The sequence below is a fragment of the Equus asinus genome, chromosome 9, assembly GCF_041296235.1.
Source record: "Equus asinus isolate D_3611 breed Donkey chromosome 9, EquAss-T2T_v2, whole genome shotgun sequence".
In the NCBI taxonomy this organism is placed as follows: domain Eukaryota; kingdom Metazoa; phylum Chordata; class Mammalia; order Perissodactyla; family Equidae; genus Equus; species Equus asinus.
In genome coordinates, this window is record NC_091798.1 from 62,178,420 (window position 1) to 62,200,003 (window position 21,584).

Sequence of the window (21,584 nt, forward strand, 5' to 3'; positions counted from 1 at the left end):
TGCTTTGAAATATATCAAGAAAACCCAGCTTCATGCAGATCTGTAGTTAGAAAATAAAGGACCTCGCAGATGGCCCTCGAAGGGGTTTTGGGAATCCCTGAGGGTTGGTCCTCAGACCACCCTTGGAGAACCTGACTGTACCTGGAAGGTATTTGGGGTGCTGTTTTGGACCAGAGAAGGTATCGGGACTTACCTAGCCCTGGGCTCACCCACTGACGTCTTCTCTCTGCGCTCCCACTGGGGACAGTTCAGAGAGGCTTGTGTTCCATGTTCGGCTGGCAGCATTAGCTTATGGCCTGTGTGCTCTGAATCCCACCAGCCCAAAGCATAAAGGGAAGTCATGGGGGCATCTCCACCCTCCTCCTGGGTGAGGTCACTTAGACTGCTGTTTGTGAGGAACACTCTCCTGTAACTTGACCACCTGTTGCGGGCAGCCATGGAACAGCAGACTGACTCACTGCTTGTATTTAAATGACAAGTTTCTGGAATTCAGCTACCTTTTCTGCTTATCTGTTTTGGATGGGGCTAGTTTGGATTGTTGGTTTACACCCCTCCTGATATGTTACTGACAAGCCTCTAGCAGTCAGGCTGAATTATTCATGGTTAAGCCAAGAGATGATTGGCCTTGAGTGCTGAAATGACAACTTGATTTCAGATTCTTACTGAAGAGGCTGAGTGACTAGTTTCTTCAGAGTGGTGCTCAGTGGACCTAGTTATCCAGGGAACAGGACAGTGTGTGTCTCGATGTTCCTTAGGATGAATCCTTCTCATTTCCCTCTGTTTCCACATAGCAACCTGGTGGCTGCCTATGAGAAAGCAAAGAAGAAGCATCAGAACAAACTGAAGAAGCTGGAGTCTCAGATGATGGCCATGGTGGAGAGACACGAGACCCAAGTGAGGATGCTCAAGCAAAGAATAGCTCTGCTGGAGGAGGAGAACTCAAGGCCGCATACCAATGAAACTTCACTTTAATCGGCACTTGAGCACCAAAGTTCTGCCTATGGAAGCTAAACTATAGCAGGTCACCAAGGAGAGAAGGGCTCCAGGGGACAGAGTACCTGTTGGGAGAGTGAGAAAAGGGAAGATTGGCAGGTAGATGAGCACTTGGACACTGGAGTGCCATGAACTCAGCCCCAGAGGCGAGTGGCCCTGGTGACACAGTGTAGACTGTATCCAGAGGACCCTGTTCCTCCCCTCCTGGGCCACGGGCAGTGTGGAAATACTCGCTCATGTGCCGTGCTCAGCAGGCCTTGCTTCTGCTTTCAGCACTGGCTTTGTCGCTCTCCCACCTGTTCTGTTCTGGAGGTTGTGCACCAGTGGTATCCCAGACATTTGTTTTGTAAGATTGTCCAGTCTTCTCTCTTATCTTTGACATCCCCAATTTCTCCTCTTTCCTTCTCTTTCAGAGGAAAACAGGGGTGTGTATGTCTTCAGCATCTAGAAGAACTGCTGATTTGCTTATTGCAACAGGCTTTGATTTTCATGTCCCACATATCAACTCTAAGATAGAGGCCATCACTCAGGTGTTCTGGGAGGTGGCTTACAGGATGGTACACAGGTGTTCCTTACAGTCCCAGATAGAGTGAAGTTACAGGTAGAGAAACCCCAGGGCTGCTCCTGAACAATTCTGTATGGGAGAATGAAAACTTCCTTCACCTCTCAATGTGGAGGCAGGGCTGGGAAGGGAGCTCTCTTTTGACTCTGGAATCTCCCCTTCCCAGTGGAGCCTTACTAACAGTCAAGAATAATTGCTGAGAGAATCCTGTTGATATGTGTAGTGGAACTAAAATTTTATCAGGAGTTTTCTCAAGAGCAGAGGAGCATAATTAGTACTTTTCCCCCACCCGAGGGCACTACGTAATTGCTGTTCTGCATGAATCAGAGTACATATGTAGCTCTGGACCTGCCTTTGTTTCTCTAAGGGCAAGAGGCAGGACACTGAGTAGATACTGAATGTTTCGCAGGCTGATTCCACCTATTTAAGAAATTGCTACTGAACCGCCAGTTCAAGACTTCGCTCCTGCTGTCAGGAAGGGCACAGGGTGAGGGAATGGGTGTTGAGGCCTCTTTTATCCCCCCCCACCCCAAGACATGGTGATGATTAGCATATGGTGCTTAAACAGGTTAAATTTCAAGCAAAATGCTGACAGGGCTGGGCAGGACTAAAGTACCTGAATTCTTTCAGGAAGCTCTTTCACCTTAAATTCGTTATTCCTCTTCTACTGTAACCTTTTAACCTTTACCATAAGCATCACTGTTTCGCTTTGTCTTTCAAGTCTTCTGTAGCTGCCCTACGCTGACACATTTTAAAGGACCACTTGCCATTTATTGTGTAGCACCTGAAAATCCACCCAAAGTCCCCTATGAGAAATGGGTCCCAATGCCACAGTTCACAAAGTTTTGCTTATGTCCAGGTCACTGCATTAACCACATCCATGAGCTAAAAGTTCTGTCTTCAGAGAGCATGATATGAGTTCCTCAGCCTTCTGCCCAATGGGGAAGGACACTCCAGCCACCACCATGGAGAACAAAGCAGTTCTAGCCCAAAAGCAACCACCCTTCTTCTCATGCCAGCAGTGACGGCTGCCCCATCTTCAAAAGAAATCAACTGGTAGCATTCTGGAAGGACCAGCTTTTGGGTGCTTTGATCACTGTGAATGTAGCCACTGGCTTCTGTTTCTGTTATGAATCATTTTATCAAAGTTGGTTCTTGTGATTTTTTTTTAATCAATTTTTATTCTTTGGATAGTTTCATTTTGTCACAAGGAAAATGTTTTGGCTGAAAAGTATGTGCAACAAAAGGTTTAGTAGACAAAAATCATTGTTTTCTCCATTTTTCCAGGCTGCCTAGGGAAATGTCCTTCCCCAAGCAAACCGGGATGTGCAAGGTGGGAAACCATTCATGGCTTTCTCTTCTGTGACTGATCAGGCATCAAAACAGGCAGTTTTCATTTTTACCAACACTGAGAAGTATGGCTGATGCAGGTATAAAATCTTGTCTGCTGACTTCTCTCTACCATTCTTGCTCCAAGTTAAAACAGAGAACCCACCCTTTTAGGATCAGGTAACTCCCTCACACCTGGGAAGTCTCCGCTCCTCCATTACTCATCCTACCTAGCCTCATTTTGAGTTTATTATTTCAACATAATACTTTTAAATATGTGGTGACTGGGTGAAAACTATTTCCCCAGCGAAACTGTTACCTTTATGTATGTGCAGACCAAAAAAGCTATTAAGTAGTCAATTTCCTTTCCTTGTATTTTTCAAATATACTCCCTAAGATACAATCCTTGTTGAAGGTGAACCAGCAGGCACTTGGTTATGCTAATTGTGGGGCCTCCTAAAACTGCATTGATTAAATAAATGATTGCAGGTGCCTGGATCACTTTCCTTTTTTATCACCTGAATCTATCTTTCTAAATAGGAGCTGGTTTATATTAACATCTCCATCGGGGTAAACAATGATCTTGAGTCTAACTTGTATGAGGTTAAAAACCTTTCAGAATTTCCTATTTTTGTTTTCTTCCAATTTCCTCAGTGGTTATCTCTGTTGGGCAGTCACGTTCTCTGTTCAGAGTTCAGTCTTTGACTCTTAGAGACATGGGCATGGCAAGAAAGGATCCATTTCACAGTTCCCTCGGAGTATATTTCCCAGAGCTGAATTGAGGCAAAAATCACAGGCAAGAGACTTCTGTCTGTAGCTGCAGTGCCATCAAAGTGTGGGCCTACCACCTGGATCTGATGTTCTGTCAAAACCCCATGTGCACCAGCTACCCAAACTACCATGGACTTGTAGGCCATAAGGTTCCCCTTTGAGACCTACATCCAAAGTTATTTATGATTAAGCACCTTCTGTGATCAGACAGCTGAGATTTATCATGCCCACCCTCTCTCTCATGCTCTTGCCCTAGAGAGATAGATACTAGATGGTTCATCATTGCCAATGCACATAATCAACTGTTTCATATTCACACTCAACTGCTGGCACGTCAGGTTTCTGAAGTTAATATCCATGGTGCCTGAAACTGGAATGTTAGGTTAATAAAAAATTAAGTGCCAGTTAAACATAACTGCTTAATTCTCCTTTGAGATACATGCACTTCTTACTAAGTCTTCCTCTGAGCCTGCAGCAATACTTTATAGGGACCTCAGAGAAGTCTAAATTAGAGCCTTGACATTCCACTACTCCAGAAAGGCAGTCCAAATTAGAGCCTATATAAGGCTTTTTCTTAAAAACTGTTAGGATGAGGCTAATAAGGATTTTACTTCTCTAAGAAAAACTTTATTTGAAAGTCTCCTAGTTCCTAGCTGCATAGTGATTACATTATTTTAAGTGAAAAAATGCCCCAGTTATCTGACCTGCGCTGGACTGCCTAAGAACCTCCATAGTTGCCTGTTCCCTTCTGAAGGTGTCTCCTATGGCCCACAAAAATTATCCTGCAATTATTTTTTAATTCTATCAATTATCTTAACACAGCTCTTGAGAGTTTGGGGTATGATGCCCATGTTTTAAGTGAAGTGATGAGAAACACATCAAGACCACAGAAAACACCCAAACTTTTATTAATGACTTCTGAAAGTCATAAGGCTCCAATAAAGCTTTAAGCCAGTTGCAAATGCATAACTGGGAGTGTCTCTCACCCATGAAACTATTTAAAGCAAAAAGATCATGTTCACTAAGTTTACAGCTGCACCTATTTCTAGATGGAACAAACACAGCTATAGTTAGAAAGTTTAGAGGCCAAAAGGGGGAAGAATTCTCTGATTGAAATTTCTGCATTAAATTTAATTAGGATGCAGGACTAGGTTGCCAAGGGTTTTTGGGGGGCAGGGGGGAAACATAAGTAACATTTGTTTTTTCTGCAGTAAGTGACAGCTTTGCAGAACGCTATAAAAATTTCTGAAAAAAAAATCACACAGCAGTTATTTTTCTGTTTATCCAGTAGAGTGGCCTATTTGACAAGAAATGATACACTCACCACCTTTCACTGAGGCTTACAAACTCCCTAGTGCTCACAAGCTAGGCACTACTTTGGAGGAGAGGCATAACTTGTGATAAAACAAAAATTAAGTCTTTGCTGCACACACAGTTCTTAAAGTTTATCCAAATCCTATTCTAGGTACTGAAACCTTGGGTTTGTATAGGCCAAGCTGACATTAGCTCTGAACCTATGGCATTGTGAAGTTCCTCCTGTTTCACACATTTGAAATTACTTCCTAACTACATTTGTATTCACTAATAGATGCCTTAGGCTGCCAATCACTAATTTTTTAGAACTGGAATCAGAATTATCAATTAATGGAATGCTGGCTGCTGCCACAACAGCATCACTGAGCACCAGTGGCTGTTACAATATAAACAAGTGAAAGAGTACAGGTTGAATACCAGCCGTTTGTGCATTGTTGTTTTGCTAATTCCTCTGTAGAGAAAGTTTGTTTCACATACAACAATTATGTTTTTGATTGAGAGTCATGTTGGATAAATTCTCCAACACATTGCATCTGAGAGAGATTTTGTACATGACCAAGATAAGAAATCATTGTCGCAGGAACAGCAACTCCTATTGGATAACCATATCCTTGACTAGTAGTACTTGATTTTTCCATAGTCAAGGCGGCTACAAATCACTCATCCACTGATCATATGAAATGTCAGCTGAGCAGAACAGAGCAAGCTATATACAAAATCCCTCCACATTCACACTGATGACCTGCTTAGTTAGTTGCTCTTGCTCTTCCATTCACTTGTGTGCTTTTTGCAAATCAAATCCATGTGGAAGATGTTCTGTTTGTACAACTCATAGTATTAGAGTGCTCACTGCAGGACCGCCAAGTGAATGAGAGCCCCTAATAATCTGCTTTTGTTTGACCCTAATGCAAAGATAATGAAACATGTTCACTTCTTTTCTATTTCTAATCAGTTTTTAGACATAGTGTCAAATTATTTACTTTGCATGAGATTTAAGTTTCCTATTATTTGAAAACGTGCTTTTAAACCACTTGATTAGAAAAATCTGCTTGAATGTACTGTCAGTTATTAAAGCACATGTGACTAAGTTTGCATCTGTCAGTATTGTTCTACTGTTTGTATTGAAAGTCTCATTTTAAAGTTGCCCTTTAACACTGTACTATACCTTGTAATTTTTTAGATTCTTCACTTGTATGCTTTAAATGTTTCCAGATGCCTTTAGTTTTAGCTGCTGTAAAATAGCTACTTTGTGTTATTTGATATAGAATTGTTTAAAAAAAACTCCATTTATTTATACAGAGACATTTATAATATTTTACAAACATTCTTATATTCTGAATAAATATTTCTAATTCCATAATGTACTTTAACTGTGTTCATTAAAGGGTAAGGCTGTCCTTCTGCAATACTATTTGTCTAACATCAAACCTGTGATGCTTCACATTAAATCATCGGCCCTAGTCAAAGCAGAGGGCGAGAAGACAGACTCTGTTAGGTCAAAACAGCCAACAGCCAAAGAAACCTCATTTATCACCAATTTCTATATGGCTGCCTTTTCAAAATCAGTGAAACAGGGAATAAGATCAAGAAGTGGAACTGCAAGGAAGTCATACACGACTACATAAAAGAACGGCAAGCAGCTGTGCAACGTCTGTTAGAAGAATATTCCTGCAATGTTGTCAGTTCTCACTATCAAAGCAGAGTACCTTTGACAGTAAGAGTATATCACATCTTGGTGACTCTCTTAAATAAAAATTACTATTATATAGCTGAGGTCGCTAGTGGAAAAGAATCTATTTCTTTCTCCCCTGAGATCAAAGACTGTCAAGCATTCTGTTTGGGAAAAAATGGTACTAGTACAAATTTAAGAATTGTTGGATTTTATGTATCTAACTCACTCACTCTGTAATCTTACTTTAAAGCAACAACCAAATTGTTAATTATTTGAGATGGCAAACATATACCAATTCTTTATTTTCACTTTCACAGAGACACTCTACCTGTTACTATTTCTTCCTATCATATAAACATACCTTATCTCATACCTTTTTTTTTTTTGAGGAAGATTCACCATGAGCTAACATCTGCCGCCAATCTTCCTCTTTTTGCTAAGGAAGACTGGCCCTGAGCTAACATCCATGCCCATCTTCCTCTACTTTATATGTGGAATGCCAGCCATAGCATGGCTTGAGAAGAGGTGTGTAGGTCTGCACCTGGGATCCGAACCAGCAAACCCCAGGCCGCAGAAGCAGAACGTGCGAACTTAACCGCTGTGCCACTGGGCTGGCCCCCATACTTGTCATTTTTTTATTGGTCCAAAGAGATGCAACCAAAATATGAGCAACTTGGAACCTACAATAACAACAGTAGCAGAAACCAGGTTAAGGTAGTAATTAAAACTGCCCAAGCAGCAAAATTTATTGATATTGCACTACAAACAGTCTAAATTTAAACACGATATTTTTATAGAAAGCCAATATTTTAATGATCAATTGTAAAAATGTTTTGAAATACAAAGGAAACCTCCTATCATTCAAATCGTATTTTGTAAGATAAAAGGTTTTTAAGTTCTAAACTGGTGTCATTTACATCAAAAAGAGAGTAGTAACTGTTAGGACTTTGTTCATTTTCTCAGTGGAGAGTACAGCTGGCATTTCTAGTCCACTTTGGAAGTGCAGTAATCCTGCAAACATTTAAATTCCCAATTCCTAAACAAGAGTCATTGGAAATCCTTTATTTATGATAGTCACACCCAGTATAAGTGAAAATCAGTCCTTATCCTTTCATTAACCCTGAGGGAAAGACACAAAGCTACTGTTCAGCCAGAATGTAATAAATCCACTCTAAAGGTATCAATTCTCATCACTACAAGGTGAACCCAACAGGTATTTTGGGGTTCCTTTTCTGCTCTCCCTAAATGGTTAGCAACCAAAACAAGCACCAAGAACTTCGTTACTAGATAGACAGAATCACTCGGATAATTTACTTATACAGTCTTTCTCTAAACATTAAAATGCCCTAGAAGGGAAATAAAATGCTGCTAGAATTAAAGCAAAAATTAAAAATTAAATCATTTCACCTAAGACAAAGATGATTACTGTTAACAAATCTATTTAGTTAGCATTTACTCAAGTCCAGTTTTCTCAAATATCATATATTTAGTGAAACCATTTCATCCATTTTTTCTATCAGCGTTTGTAGGTCCCAAATAATAAAATTTAACATGACTCAGCATAAATATCTTCACCTTTTTCAGACTAAAACCTACTCCCAAGAAAGTTGTTTTAAGACTACATATCTTCCATGAACATCACCTAGTCTCCACAGCATAAAAGACACTTCAAATCTTGTTTTGGAAATAGGCAGGGTATAAAAAGATATCAGTTCTTATTCTCTTTCCCATCCAAACTAAACTGTATGCCCTCATTTTGGTTAGAAGAAAGACAATCTGACATAAAAGGATTTCACTTAAGTTAGCTAATATATGAACTATAATTCTATTTGATTAATCATTTTATTCTGAAGTAAGATTGTTTTAAATTTTCATTAAAACTTAAAATTTAAAATGAATTGTATGAGTCAACAAAGATGATTTTTATAAGGTATTAAGCTAATAAGCAAACTTCAAAAACAATTACAAGAAAATGTGTGTGTATATATATAGTATGTGCATACATACACAAATATATATATATGCAAAATAGTTCACGGTGTTATTTTCCTTCCCTATTTGTTCCTGAAGAAAAAGTCCGTATTATTTATAAAATGGAAGTCAGGTTAGCTGTCTTCTGTCCTAACTTGCAAGTGAAATATGAGCAAAAAAGTAAAATTAAAGACTCAGCTCTCTGGATACTCGCATTTGAAATTAAAAGATACTTGTGCAAGATGCAAACACAAACCTAGAATGAACAGAAGAGGCAGCAGTGCCCCTCGGACAGTAGTGAAACGCACAAACTCTGGCAGACAGGTCTTTTGTGCTCTTCTATCAGTGCATATCCTATGTGTAGTCCATGAAGAGTGCAAGTCCACTGCTACGCATTCATTCCAAAAGTATTAACACATCTAACCAACCAAACTGCTGAGGAACAGTCATTACTTTCCTAAATTTCATTCAGTTGAGAACCTTTACTTTGCTCTCATTTGCTGCCATCCATAGTCTATTCTTAAATATCACAAAGCATGATAAGCCATCATTTTACAAAGAACTAGCTAATTTCTTAAAGTTTGAGAAATGACTAACAATGTAGATTTGTGCCCAAAATGTTTCACACCATAGTTTGTAGCTATAGATTGTTTTAGAACCTCAGATTCAATGAATTAAAAGTAGATTAAATTAAAATGTTATTTTCTACCTCAAGAAGTCCACAACCTAAGAATGTTAAGTAAGACCTCTCAAAGACTGAGAATCAGCAGAACACTGCCCATCTCGCCCTAGAACCACACAGAAATTTTCTTTGTTCCCAAACCAATTTGACAGCTACATGCATTGAGAGACTCAAAACAGCACAGGTCTCCACAACCCTCCAATCGGCTTGTGGCCCGAGGGTCAAAGTGAAATCATCTCTGGAAGGCAAGATATGATCACCACTTACAAATTCCCACAGCAGGAGAATCAGCATAGGATGCAGCACAATAAAGAGAAAAAAACTATTCCACAGAAGGGGGTGGGCCTCAATGGCCTCTTCCTGGGTAGTCACAGCAAGAAAAAGAATAAAGGAACAATAGGTCTTCAAATGACACTCGAAAGACAGAAGCCAAAACAACACGCAACCACCCGCAAGAACCCTCCCACCAAAAAGCAGCAAATGTATGTTCAGGGTCTTTTTCTTCCACTGGACGAAAGGACTAAAGTCTACTTTAAGAGGAGAGTCCATGTGAGACAAAGTTACAAACAAAGGCAGCTAATTTCTGAATTCAATTCCTTTCCCCAGAGCACCCTTGACCGACACTACGCAGCTAATGCAAGCATCTTGTTAGGGTTAGTTCCTTTTAGATTGTGCTTTCGAGCTGGTACCATAGCTAGACTATCGCCTCCACTAACCACAGAAGACACAAGATAAATGGAATCTCTTAACTGGTGATTTCATTAACCTGGAGACCCAGATTAAAGATTCAATTATGAACATTTCTCAAGACAAGACTTCCAAACTTTATCATAGTTTTTGATTTACACTTCTTTGTACTTTATGTTAAAGTCTGAGCAACTAAGCTGGTGGAAATCAGCCCTTCAAGTCCACTCCCGTGCAAGAGGGGTAGCTTTACTCTTTTCCCAAGCTATAAACTACTATTTCAATAGTAAACTGTTTGTCACAAGAAAACTAGATTGAAAGGAATGGACCACCATTCAGGACAAATATACAGCTACCACATGAAGTGAATGACAAAACACCTGACTATGGCTGCATGTGTTCTGGTTTATGTTTCCAGAAGAAAGTGCACCTCAGTGTGGCTGGAGTTATAAAGCATCAGCACAGGAGAAGGACCAGACTCCCAAACACTGGTCTTTCAAGTGAGAAAAATTACTTTAGATTTACTGGATTGATGGCAACCGTATTTAGAAAAAATTAACTTTATCCAGAGCTAGAAAATGCTTGGTAATGGCCACATATATTAGACTCTGCTTGGGCTATGCAATGATCACATTTCTCCCTAGTATATCATACAGCACTCAAGAAATGATTTATCTTCTAAAATTTCTTCCTCATGCACTCTCTTCTCAGCAACTATAGTTATCTTCCCCCTTCAAGGCAGTTTTGTTCTATAACAACAACCTATAATATTTTTGGAAACTGCAATCCAGAACTCTACTTTGAAAGCAGACAGAACCTTTACTGCCTATTTGCAATCCACCATCTTTGTGACACAGAAGTACAAACTTCAAGAGCAACTCAATTCTAGAAGAAAAAGATGCTAAGAAAGCCCATCATATCTCATTTTTAGAATTTTTGGCAACTACACAAATGCACTTTAAAGTCTTAGAACAGAATACAAAATGAGGAACTCTAGCTAGATTTTACCAAGCTATCAGGAATAAGGTTTAACAAAACTGCTGTTTTACTAACACCTGTTTACCTGGAGAGAGGTCTTAAAGGTAAAGGATATTGATACCTTCAGACAAAACAAGAGTTTGTCTTACTTATCATTAACCTAAAGTTACAACAATATATATGAGCCCCCTTCCCAGGCTAGAAAATAATCCATGTTAAAATTACTAGGTAAGACTTATTGTTCTTCGATCAGAAAAATGTTAATGAATCTGACCTTAAAACTATGATTAAAAATGCAAAGAAAATATTGCCTGAGAGAATACACAGAATAGATGTCAATCAAAACAAAATAAAGATAAAAACCAAGAGATGTTATCATAACAGAAAAATAACTTAGCAAAAAGTCTAGTTTGTTTTATTCACTTTGCTCCTTACTGTTCAAGTTTACTGTCGGAGACAAAAGAAAAAAAAAGCTATGTGAGGGAATAGGTAATGAAATGTTTTTAATGCACATATGCACTCAGACCTGAACTTTTCTAAAGACCGTCACAATATGTTGAGTTTTACAGCATTTAACCCCTGTGGAAGGATGGTATTCACTTAGATTTGAGTTTTTAATTGATATTACACATAAACTACTAAAGCCTTAAAAGACAAAGTACCAACTCAATCTTATAGCATAAAATTATTTTTGCTAAATTTTGCTATACATCTTCATTATCTGTACTTACTAATTGATATTTAATAGAAAAATAAGGATATCCAAAGCTGAAAGCAGCAAGCAGTGACAATTCCTTTGACAGCGTAGGAGACTTGCCTTTATATATTAATATGAAAATCCAACTTAATTTTCAAACATCTTCAAATCAAATTTCACCCATGCTAGAAGAGTTCTATTAGGCTCTCAGACTTCTCCAAATACTCATGTCTCAGGAGAGCATCACTGTTTGAAATCCTAAAACCAGTCATTTACTATTTCTTAACAAAAACTTTTGAAAGCATGTAAACCACACCCTATCTTTTGGATTATAATGGTTAAGTACACAAACAATTCACTTAACATCTTACAAATCATTAGTTATACATAAAAGCACCTACAAAATTTTAAAAAATAAAAGATTCACAGTGCACCGAACCTTGGAACATATAAGGTTGGAACATAAGAACATTTAAAAAATAGATTCAAAGACTTATTTCTCTCTCGAAGACGTAAAACATAACAAAGCTAACTCAACTACTCTTCTCAGCTAGCTTCTTAAAATGCAGCACACAGAAGTAAATTATTGCATATTCAGCACACACCTTTATCACTTGATTTCTTCAAACCATGCTAAAATTTCTCAAAGGAGAAATCCAGTTCTGTGCTAAGCATGGCCTTTCTCAAGGGAACCTGAACACTGAGAAACTAATAGACAGGTTCGAGGGAATACGTATAGCAGATGTGCATAAAACAGGTACATCCAACTCAGACATTTTCTGCATAGTTAAGTCACATCACACACATCAACTTTAACTTACATCTTTTAACTTTCTTTTTTATCTCAAACTGTCAAGACAGCTAAAAGCCTCAAGTTACCAAAACCCCATCCCAACAATCCCCTTCCTGTTCCACAGTGCATTAAATGAAGCAGCACAACAGCAATAACATTTAACCATAGTTAAACTACTGCAATCGAAAAGAAATAATCTGTTGGTTCTTGAAAAGGCTCAACACCATTACAGGACCTACTTCTGGTAACGAACTCCAATCTCTTTTGCTTTAGTAATGAGAGCTGAAAACTCCAACTCTAAGCACCAGAAGGACTGACCAAAGTACTCATTCAAAAAGAAAAAAACACATACAAAATCTCTAAAAATTAAATGGCTTCCAGATGACAGTCAATGAGTGAAAATGATTTACCTGCCAGGCAAACTAAGTTTTCACTCCCTTAACAATTTAGCAGAAATCTAGAATGCTAGGACCAACTATAAATATGGCTCAAGGAGACCCAAGCAAAGCAACTGCATTTCTGGAAAGAACAGTAAGAGCTTCCAAACGCAACCATATAATGCATTTTAAAAAAAGTCACAGAAAGATTGACAAATTTGTCACATTAAAAGATGCAGGATTGTGAATAACCTAATTCTAAACGCACTGCTATAGTTGTGAATTCTAATTCTAAACGCACTGCTATAGTTGTGAATTCTCGTGCTTAGCACAAAGAGGGTGACACTTTCACTAATAAATAGAATTTTTCCTTTAAAATCAAGCCATTTAAAAGTTAAAGCAAAGTAATAGCAAGTGAATTCCTTACATAGCACTTCTTTTGAAAGTCCAACTGGGTTAAACAGAATCCCTATTAAATAGGCTACGTATACAGAATAAAGATTTCTACAATAAAATTTACAAGCAGAGATACATTTTGTGGATACCACATGTAAAAGAAAGATTTTTAAAACCCACACGACAGATGCACATGCATGCATGTGCTCACCTCCCCGCCCCAACAAAGAAATACCTTCAATGAGGTCAGAAGCAGCCCAAACACTAAATCCCCCTGAAAGTCCCGGTGATTGTCCTCAATTATAGCTGAAATCCTTCTTAAAACGGACACTGCTGTCCTTATTTGGACTTAAGATTCCTAAAGGAGCAAAACACATTCCTGGGAGTGAGTTATGTACGTTACTTTCATGTTCTTATCCTCCCCAGTCAAATGTTTTATTTGTACTTGGGTAAATTGCATACCTCTTTCATTCTCGCTCCATCATCCAGGGGCTTTAGCATGTTAATAAAAGCGTGTCAGTCTCTGCTACTACTGCAAATTGGAAGCTAATATAACATCAGTTTCCAGAGATCAACACTGAGATGCAATGTAAAACCTAATAATGTCAGTATTCCATACATATTTACACAACCGTAATATAGAATAAATTTTCACAAGAACAAAATCATTGTACAATACTAAAGGGTTGGTGGCAGGCTGGTGAAGACATGACCAAAGCAGTTGCTGGGTCCCCGCCTCCATGCTCTCTGCTACCCTCTCTCCAGCAGTCTCAAAGGTTCACCGACTGCATGCAGCACAACGCAAAATTAGAGCATCAACTCCCCACCCAACCAACTCAGTCCCTCTCCAGGCTGAGGACTTTGTCCTTTAATGAAGTGCTAAGAGTTCATTTTGAACATGAACATTATATAGCGGGTATTGGCTCTAAATAAAACCTTTCAACAAAACTCCAAGCAGAGGAGGATTAGAGAACCTAAGTGATTAAAAGCAGAGAAATGTGCAAAATGCCACCAAAGCAGATGACCTGCAATCTTGACTTTTGTGACATTTCAGCTCTTGTATTCATTTAATAATTGTGTGTTTTAAGCTTCTTTTAAAATTTTCAATATAAGGAAAACTATTATTGCAATCACTGTAATGGGTAGACGGAGCATTGCCATTAACTTGGCTACTTGATGATGACTCAAATGCTATTTTCTTAAACAGAATATAAAACAAAAACCACAATCACACAGAAAAGAATGCCCCTGTAAAAAGCAACTTAAATTCATTAGCCAAACACTGAAAAGGTTCGTTTGTATAAAAGGTTATAACTGCATTTACAGTGCAAACTCATGTTTCTTCTTACTCTCTCTTCTGCACAGAGAACAATCTCTTCAGAAACATCATTACCTCCCTGCATTTCTTTAAAACACCTGAGAAAGGTAAGGCTCAAAGAGACACCCACTCAAATGCAACAGGTCCCTGATCTTGGGACTTCCACAACACATATGCTGCTATCAAAGGTCCAAGATTTTCATTATAGCATTATGGTCAAACTTGAAGCTCAAAAAGGTTCTGGATGAAAAGGGGAACTTGCAATGTCCATTACATGCCATAGACTGTCCTTCAGCATGCTCTAGAAACTGGTCCTCACTGGAGCAAGGTAAGTCATACACAGCATCTGTTTAAAAAACAAAATAAATAAGCTCAGTAACTTAGTAAGAAACTAAATACTGCCCTTCACCCTTCGTTACAAGGAATTTATGTACAGTATAAATCCTTCTCCCCACACTCTAAATCTAACCTAAGTAGAACCACCAAGATATTTTCCTTTCCCTAAACTGGTGCTCAACCGAATTTCTAATCTATGATTACTCATTTCCACACAAACATTCAAAACCTTAAACTCAGTCTTTATTTTAAGATCCTTAATATTCACTTGCTTTCAAAAATGGGTACACCTTTGATTACCTCCTATATTTGTATTTTATGCCAACAAAATGGGAGCTTCTTGACAGAGATCCAAATGTAAGCATTGTAGAGATCCCAACCACAATTAAGATCTATAAAGATTCCAATTCTAGAAAAATAAAGCTGGAATTTACCAACCTTAAGGGAATACATCAATCTAAAGAAAAACACAAATTTTCAAAATCACAGCATGACTAAACTCCATCTTATCAGACCTTTTTTTTACCAAAAAAAGTAGAGCAGGGACCTTACCAAGAAAGTAGGTTTGGAATAGACAGAGAGAGGCTGAGGCAGAAAGAAAGTCTGAAATGAGGTTTCCCAGGACAAGGATCTATACTTCCTCTCAAGAAAACTCAAAATTTTATATATCCATATTATGCCCAACTAAGCTGGGTATACAGAGCTATAGTGTGCCTTCTTTAATGTTCTTGAACATAGGGCTTTATAAAGATTTTTTGAAATAATTGATTTCTGAACTTACGTTAATTAAACTATCAGCCTATCATGTCCCCACCACCCAAGGTGGCCAGAAAAATCCTATTCAGAGGACTTCTACCCACCATAGCTTATCTGTAATAAACTAATGATAGTTCCTCCTTCTTGACAGTTAACCTGAACTTCCCAAAATAGGGTTAAAGCATCTCTTTTAAAATAGCTTTTATCAGGGCCAGCTCGGTGGCACAGCAGTTAAGTGCACAGGCTCCGCTTCGGTGGCCTGGGGTTCGCCAGCTCGGATCCCTGGTGCAGACATGGCGCCACTTGACATCCCATGCTGTGGTAGGTGTCCCACATATAAAGTAGAGGAAGATGGGCATGGATGTTAGCTCAGGGCCAGTCTTCCTCAAAAATAAAATAAAATAGCTTTTATCTTGCTTAAATCATAGACAGCATTGCAAGAAAATATGATTATAATGCTTTTCATTTCTTAGACTTTTCTATATGAAAGCCTTAAATTTACATGGTGAAGAAACGCATATCTACTGCACAGGGAATTTCATACAATTCAAAATAACACCTACAGGCCGGCCTGGTGGCACAGCGGTTAAGTGCACACGTTCCACTTCGGCGGCCCAGGGTTTGGTGGCCCGGATCCAGATATGGCACCACTTGGCAAGCCATGCTGTGGTAGGCGTCCCACATATAAAGTGGAGGAAGATGGGCACGGATGTTAGCTCAGGGCCAGTCTTCCTCAGCAAAAAGAGGAGGATTGGCAGCAGTTAGCTCAGGGCTAATCTTCCTCAAAAAAAAAATAAATAAATAAAAAATAACACCTAAGAAAAAATGGTCTACTGTACTCTTAAATGACATCTATTAAATCAGTATTACCAAACAGCTTTCTACATTAATCAGCATTACTTTCTAAATCAGATCACACACCTAGTCTTCATAAGTAAGGATGGAGAAGTTCCAAATGTCATTTTAATAAAAATTGTCCTTAGTACCACCCTAAAAAGTTGATCATTACCTCCAAAAGGGGGGCAACGTTCCTCTTCTGAAGTTAGTGCTCCCGACATACAGGTGAGGGCGAGGTCTCCTCACCTTTACAATACTTGGTTCTTTCTACTCCCCACCAACCCTTAAGTGATATGTATTTATTTACAATATTCATGCACAGCACCAAGGCTTGCCATACACAAAAGAAATAGCACACTGAAAGAGCAAATAAATTCATCTTGATTATTTAAATAAATTCACTTTAGCCAGTTTCATATTTGGAGCACTTGATCACATATATGAACTCTCTCTACAAAACACATGCAACTCTTTCTGCTTATCCATCACAGTTCATCACACATACACTAAAATCAAGGTTAGGCCAAACCAAACCAAATCCCACCAGGCAAAGAATTTAAAAAGAAATGACTTGCCTGTTTCAAAATTATCCTGAAGTTTTCGTGGATGAAGTTTTTTTTCACATTTCTATTAAAAAAAACACACACACAAAAACACACAACATACCACCTCCAGTTATTTCACTTATTATAAATGAGGAGATATATTATCAAATCTCTCAGGAAGAAAATTAAACCAGGAATATAATCACCATCCCCATTCTCACAGTGGCATTTTAGATTTTTTTTAAACCTAGAACTTTTTTTAGTTCTTGATTACATGTACAATATAGAAACACCAAATAAAGGGAATTATTCATTACATTTCTCAACCCAGATATAATTACTATCAGCATTCCACTGTATCTTTCCAGCTTTTCTTCCACAAAGTTATGTGCAAATGTATTTTTACATAATTACGTAACATTAAATGGAATTAGTCGATATCTATTACTATTCTATGAACCTTTTTTATTTGAAAATTGGCCCTGAGCTATCTGTTCCCAATCTTCCTTTTTTTTTCTTCCCGTAAGTTGTATATCCTAGTTGTAAGTCCTTCTAGTAGTTCTTCTATGTGGGACGCCACCACAGCATGGCTTGATGAGTGGTGTGTAGGTCCACGCCCAGGATACGAACCAGCAAACCCCTAGCTGCTGAAGAAGAGCGTGTGAACTTAACCACTACACCCCCAGGCCAGTCCCTATAACCTATTTTTTAAATGTAATATACTGTGAACATATTCCTTTTACAATAAATACAAATCTATACTATCTTTTGTTTCTCGTGGGGTTTTTTGCTGAGGAAGATTAGCCCTGAGCTAACATCTGTGCCAATCTTCCTCCACTTCATACGTGGGTCACCACCACAGCATGGCTGCTGAGTGGTGTAGGTCTGCAACCAGGATCCAAACCTGCGAACCCAGACCACCAAAGCAGAAAACCTGGGCCACCAAAGCAGAGAGTGCCAAACCTAACCTCTATGCCACAGGGCCAGCCCCTATACCATCATTTGTAATGACTATATGGAAGTCTACTGCATAGATCTACAATACTGCATGTAATATTATCTTATTTGACACTTAGATTATTGCCATGTTGTCATTATTAAAAAGAGTAATTGGGTGAGTATTTTTAAAATTTCTCTTGTAGGGAAACAAAGTCAGAACTTTTTCACAGGCTTTCAAGATAACCAAACTACTCTCTAGAAAGTTCTACCACTTAGTAATTTTTCAGTGGTACCAATACACTCAATAATACATAGTTGGACATCTTTTCATCTTTACCAATCTGACAAGAAAAAGTATAGTAATAGTCAAGGACAAGTAGTCTAACAGTAAACTGATCTTTACCATGTGTTTGCTAGTAGAACCATACACCCCAAATTAAGTAAACACCACCTAGGGAATTCAGGTAAAATATTTTTACTAAAAACTTGAAATTACTTTTACCACCCACTGTTAAAGAAAAAAAATAGATTTGTGAAGCTACAATGAGAAAATTCAACATACGAGTATCAGGACTTACAGAAAAGATAAACAAGGAGACCATTAGTTATGAATTAATTTCTAAAGCGCAGACTAAAAGAATGAAGTAAATGCCTCAAAATGCTCAGTTATTTATTTTTAGGCCTAGTCTAATAACTATGGCACCGGCTGTTAGTTTATTTTCTAAATTCTATCAACTGAAAGGGGAAAAAAAACACACTTCACTGTTCTTCCAAACTTTTAACTTCACTAAATAATACACATTCTATTTAGAAAAATATAAACAGAACAACAGCCAAGGACTCGCTCTAGAAAGCAAGGCTGACTACACTGTTTTAATAATTAAAATAAACTTAAATACCCACATAAAAAAGCAAAGATTACACATGCAATTAAATCAATGTTGTAAATCTGTAATTGAGAGTAGCCAAAGAGATTTTTAGTGAGCAAATAGTGCACAATTTCACTCCATAAAAATCCTGTCAATATATCAACTCAATGTGCTTTGACAACGCCCTTACCCCACTCTTAAAAACCATGAACTGCCTTCTTAGCATGAGAGCTGTAACTCTTACCATTAAGGGATTCTGCTGCTTGGCTGGCTGGCTGTGGACCCCATTTGCTCTTTTCTTTTGATTAGGTGAGTCTTGATACTGTTTTCTGCCATTTCCCCTCAGACTTTGATTCTGTTTTTCCAATAAAAAGAAATAAAATGTAAACCTATAGAATAATGTAATAGGACAAAAGAATATAGGCCTATGCATATGTTTAGCTGGTTGAATCAGAGTTTAGCAAAGCCCCTCAAAAACCTTCCTAAAACAACGAAGAACCACACCACACCAATATATTTTCTTACAGAAGATGGTGCTTCACAAAGCCAGATTCCTCTAACAGTATGAACTAACAAATACAATGGTCTCTAGGAATCTTTCCACACCTCTTGCCTTATCCCATTTCTGCTCACAGATTTTGTCTACAATGCATGTGTTTAAAAAGAAAGGGAGAGGGGAGAGCAACAAGTTTAAAAACCTAATGTAAATGTCAAAGCAAATCTCTCTGTGAGGGAATGCTGAAGCAGCACACTGGCCTTAGTTCTTAGACGGGAACTATGCAGCAGATGTGACCAGCTGTTACCCTAAAATCTGCTTAAGACTATCAGTAAAGAAATAAGCACTTCTAAATTAATAATCTCTTTTACACCAAGTAACTAAGATGATTAGTGTTTTTAAAATTTGGGCCATTACCTGTAAATTTAGACCTAAAACCTGAAAAGAGAGTATTAGACATCTTGCTATTATACTGATTTAACATGACTTAATTTTCCTGTAAAAAAATTCTAAGTTTAACTTAAAACACAATACTTTTAAGCATTAATTTGTCTTTAAAGATCTTGAAAGGGCAGCTATGTTAAGACGACTGACTAAGCAGCATAAATAAAACAACTTTTACTATTATTTTAAAAATATAAAAATACATGTATTTATTTATATTCTGCCTACAAAAAAATTAAGGAGTTCCTAAAATAGCTGGAAAACAACAAGCTAACTTAAATAAAGAATGGTAGGGAAATAGGACTTCCAGAAACTCATGTTCCCACACATTTTTAATTCAATTTCATTCTACTCTTCTTGGTATTTACTTTTTATTGTGGTACAATACACATAAAATTTACCACTTCAACCACTTTTAAGTGTACAATTCAGTGGTAGTAAGTATAGACAATGTTGTGCAACCACCACCCGTATCTATCTCCACAACTTTTTGATCATCTCAAACAGAAACTTTGTACCCATTAAGTAACTCCATATTCCCCTTTGTCCCTCAGCCGATAACCTCAAGTTAATTTGTCTCCACGAATTTGTCTATTCTTGGTACTTCATATAAGCAGAGTCATACAAATTTTGTGTGGGCTTATTGCACTTAGCATGTGTTTAAGGTTTATCCATGCTGTGGCATGCATGTATCACAAGTTCATTCCATTTTAAGGTTGAATAATAGTCCATTGCATGTATATTTGATTTACCCATTCATCTGTTAACAGACATGTGAGCTGTTTCCACCTTTTGGCTTTATGAATAAGGCTATTATGAACATTGGTATACAAGTTATCTGTTTGAGGCCCTGCTTTCAATTCTTTTGGGGTATATACCTAAGAGTGGAATTGCTGGGGCATATGGTAATTCTATTTTTAAGTTTCTGAGGAACCACCAAACTGTTTTCCACAGCAGCTGCACCATTTTACGTTCCCACCAGCAATGCACAGGGGTTCCAATTTCTCACATCCTTGTCAACACTTGCTATTTTCCATTTTTTTACTATAGCCACCCTAATGAGTATGAAGTAGTATCTCATTGTGGGTCTGACTTGCATTTCTCTAATGACTAATGATGTTGAGCATCTTTTCATGTGCTTATTGGCCATTTGTATATCTTCTTTGGAGAAATGTCTATTCAGTCATTTGTCCATGTTTTAGTTGGGGTTTTTTGTTGTTGTTGAGTTGTTGGAGCTCTTCATATATTCTGAATATTAATACATTATCAGATATGTGATTTGCAAATATATTCTCCCACTCTGTGGGTTGTCTTTTTCACTTTTGTGATAAGTTCTCTGATGCACAATTAATTTTGATGAACCCAGTATATTTTTTTAAAAATAATTGGGGCCACCCCGATGGCGCAGCAGTTAAGTGCACATGTTCCGCTTCAGCGGCCTGGGGTTTACCAGTTTGTATCCTGGGTGCAGACATGGCACCGCTTGGCATGCCATGCTATGGTAAGCGTCCCACACATAAAGTGGAGGAAGATGGGCATGGATGTTAGCTCAGGGCCAGTCCTCCTCAATAAAAAGAGGAGGACTGGCAGCAGTTACCTCAGGGCTAATCTTTCTCAAAAAAAAAAAAGGAAGAGTGGCACCCAAACGGACGGCTCAAATAGTAAAGACAGATAATATCAAGGGTTAGTAAGAATGTGGACAACTGGAACTCTCATATATTTTGCTAGGGATATAAATTACATGAGAATATTGTTCACAGTAAATACTCAAGAACACAGGCGTATCCAGTAACCCAACAATTCTACTGTTAGTTATATATATCCA

At 38.0% G+C, this 21,584-nt stretch overlaps 2 protein-coding genes across 10 annotated transcripts in view; one reads left to right on the top strand and one right to left on the bottom strand.

The window, feature by feature from the left end:
* Positions 1–6,329, top strand: part of MCC (MCC regulator of WNT signaling pathway) — a 405,770-nt gene extending 399,441 nt beyond the window's left edge. For 6 of the 7 annotated variants that reach the window (XM_044780105.2, XM_014842841.3, XM_014842850.3 and 3 more), the window contains one exon: positions 792–6,329. In XM_044780105.2, coding sequence (XP_044636040.2) covers positions 792–972 — 181 coding nt within the window. In that variant the 3' untranslated portion in view covers positions 973–6,329. The remainder of the gene's footprint in view (positions 1–791) is intronic. The other variant, XM_070517578.1, reaches the window with a different exon arrangement.
* A 1,021-nt stretch (positions 6,330–7,350) lies between these two features.
* The window catches only part of DCP2 (decapping mRNA 2), a 46,521-nt gene continuing 32,287 nt past the window's right edge, over positions 7,351–21,584 (bottom strand). The window contains exons 9-12 of one of the 3 annotated variants that reach the window (XM_070517581.1): positions 19,064–19,174; positions 17,042–17,093; positions 16,193–16,293; positions 14,464–14,883 (exon numbers count right to left, since the gene is read on the bottom strand). In XM_070517581.1, the coding sequence (XP_070373682.1) occupies positions 14,839–14,883; positions 16,193–16,293; positions 17,042–17,093; positions 19,064–19,174 (309 nt within the window). In that variant the 3' untranslated portion in view covers positions 14,464–14,838. Of the gene's footprint in view, positions 14,884–16,192; positions 16,294–17,041; positions 17,094–19,063; positions 19,175–21,584 lie in introns of all 3 variants that reach the window. The other 2 variants (XM_014842897.3, XM_070517582.1) reach the window with 2 other exon arrangements.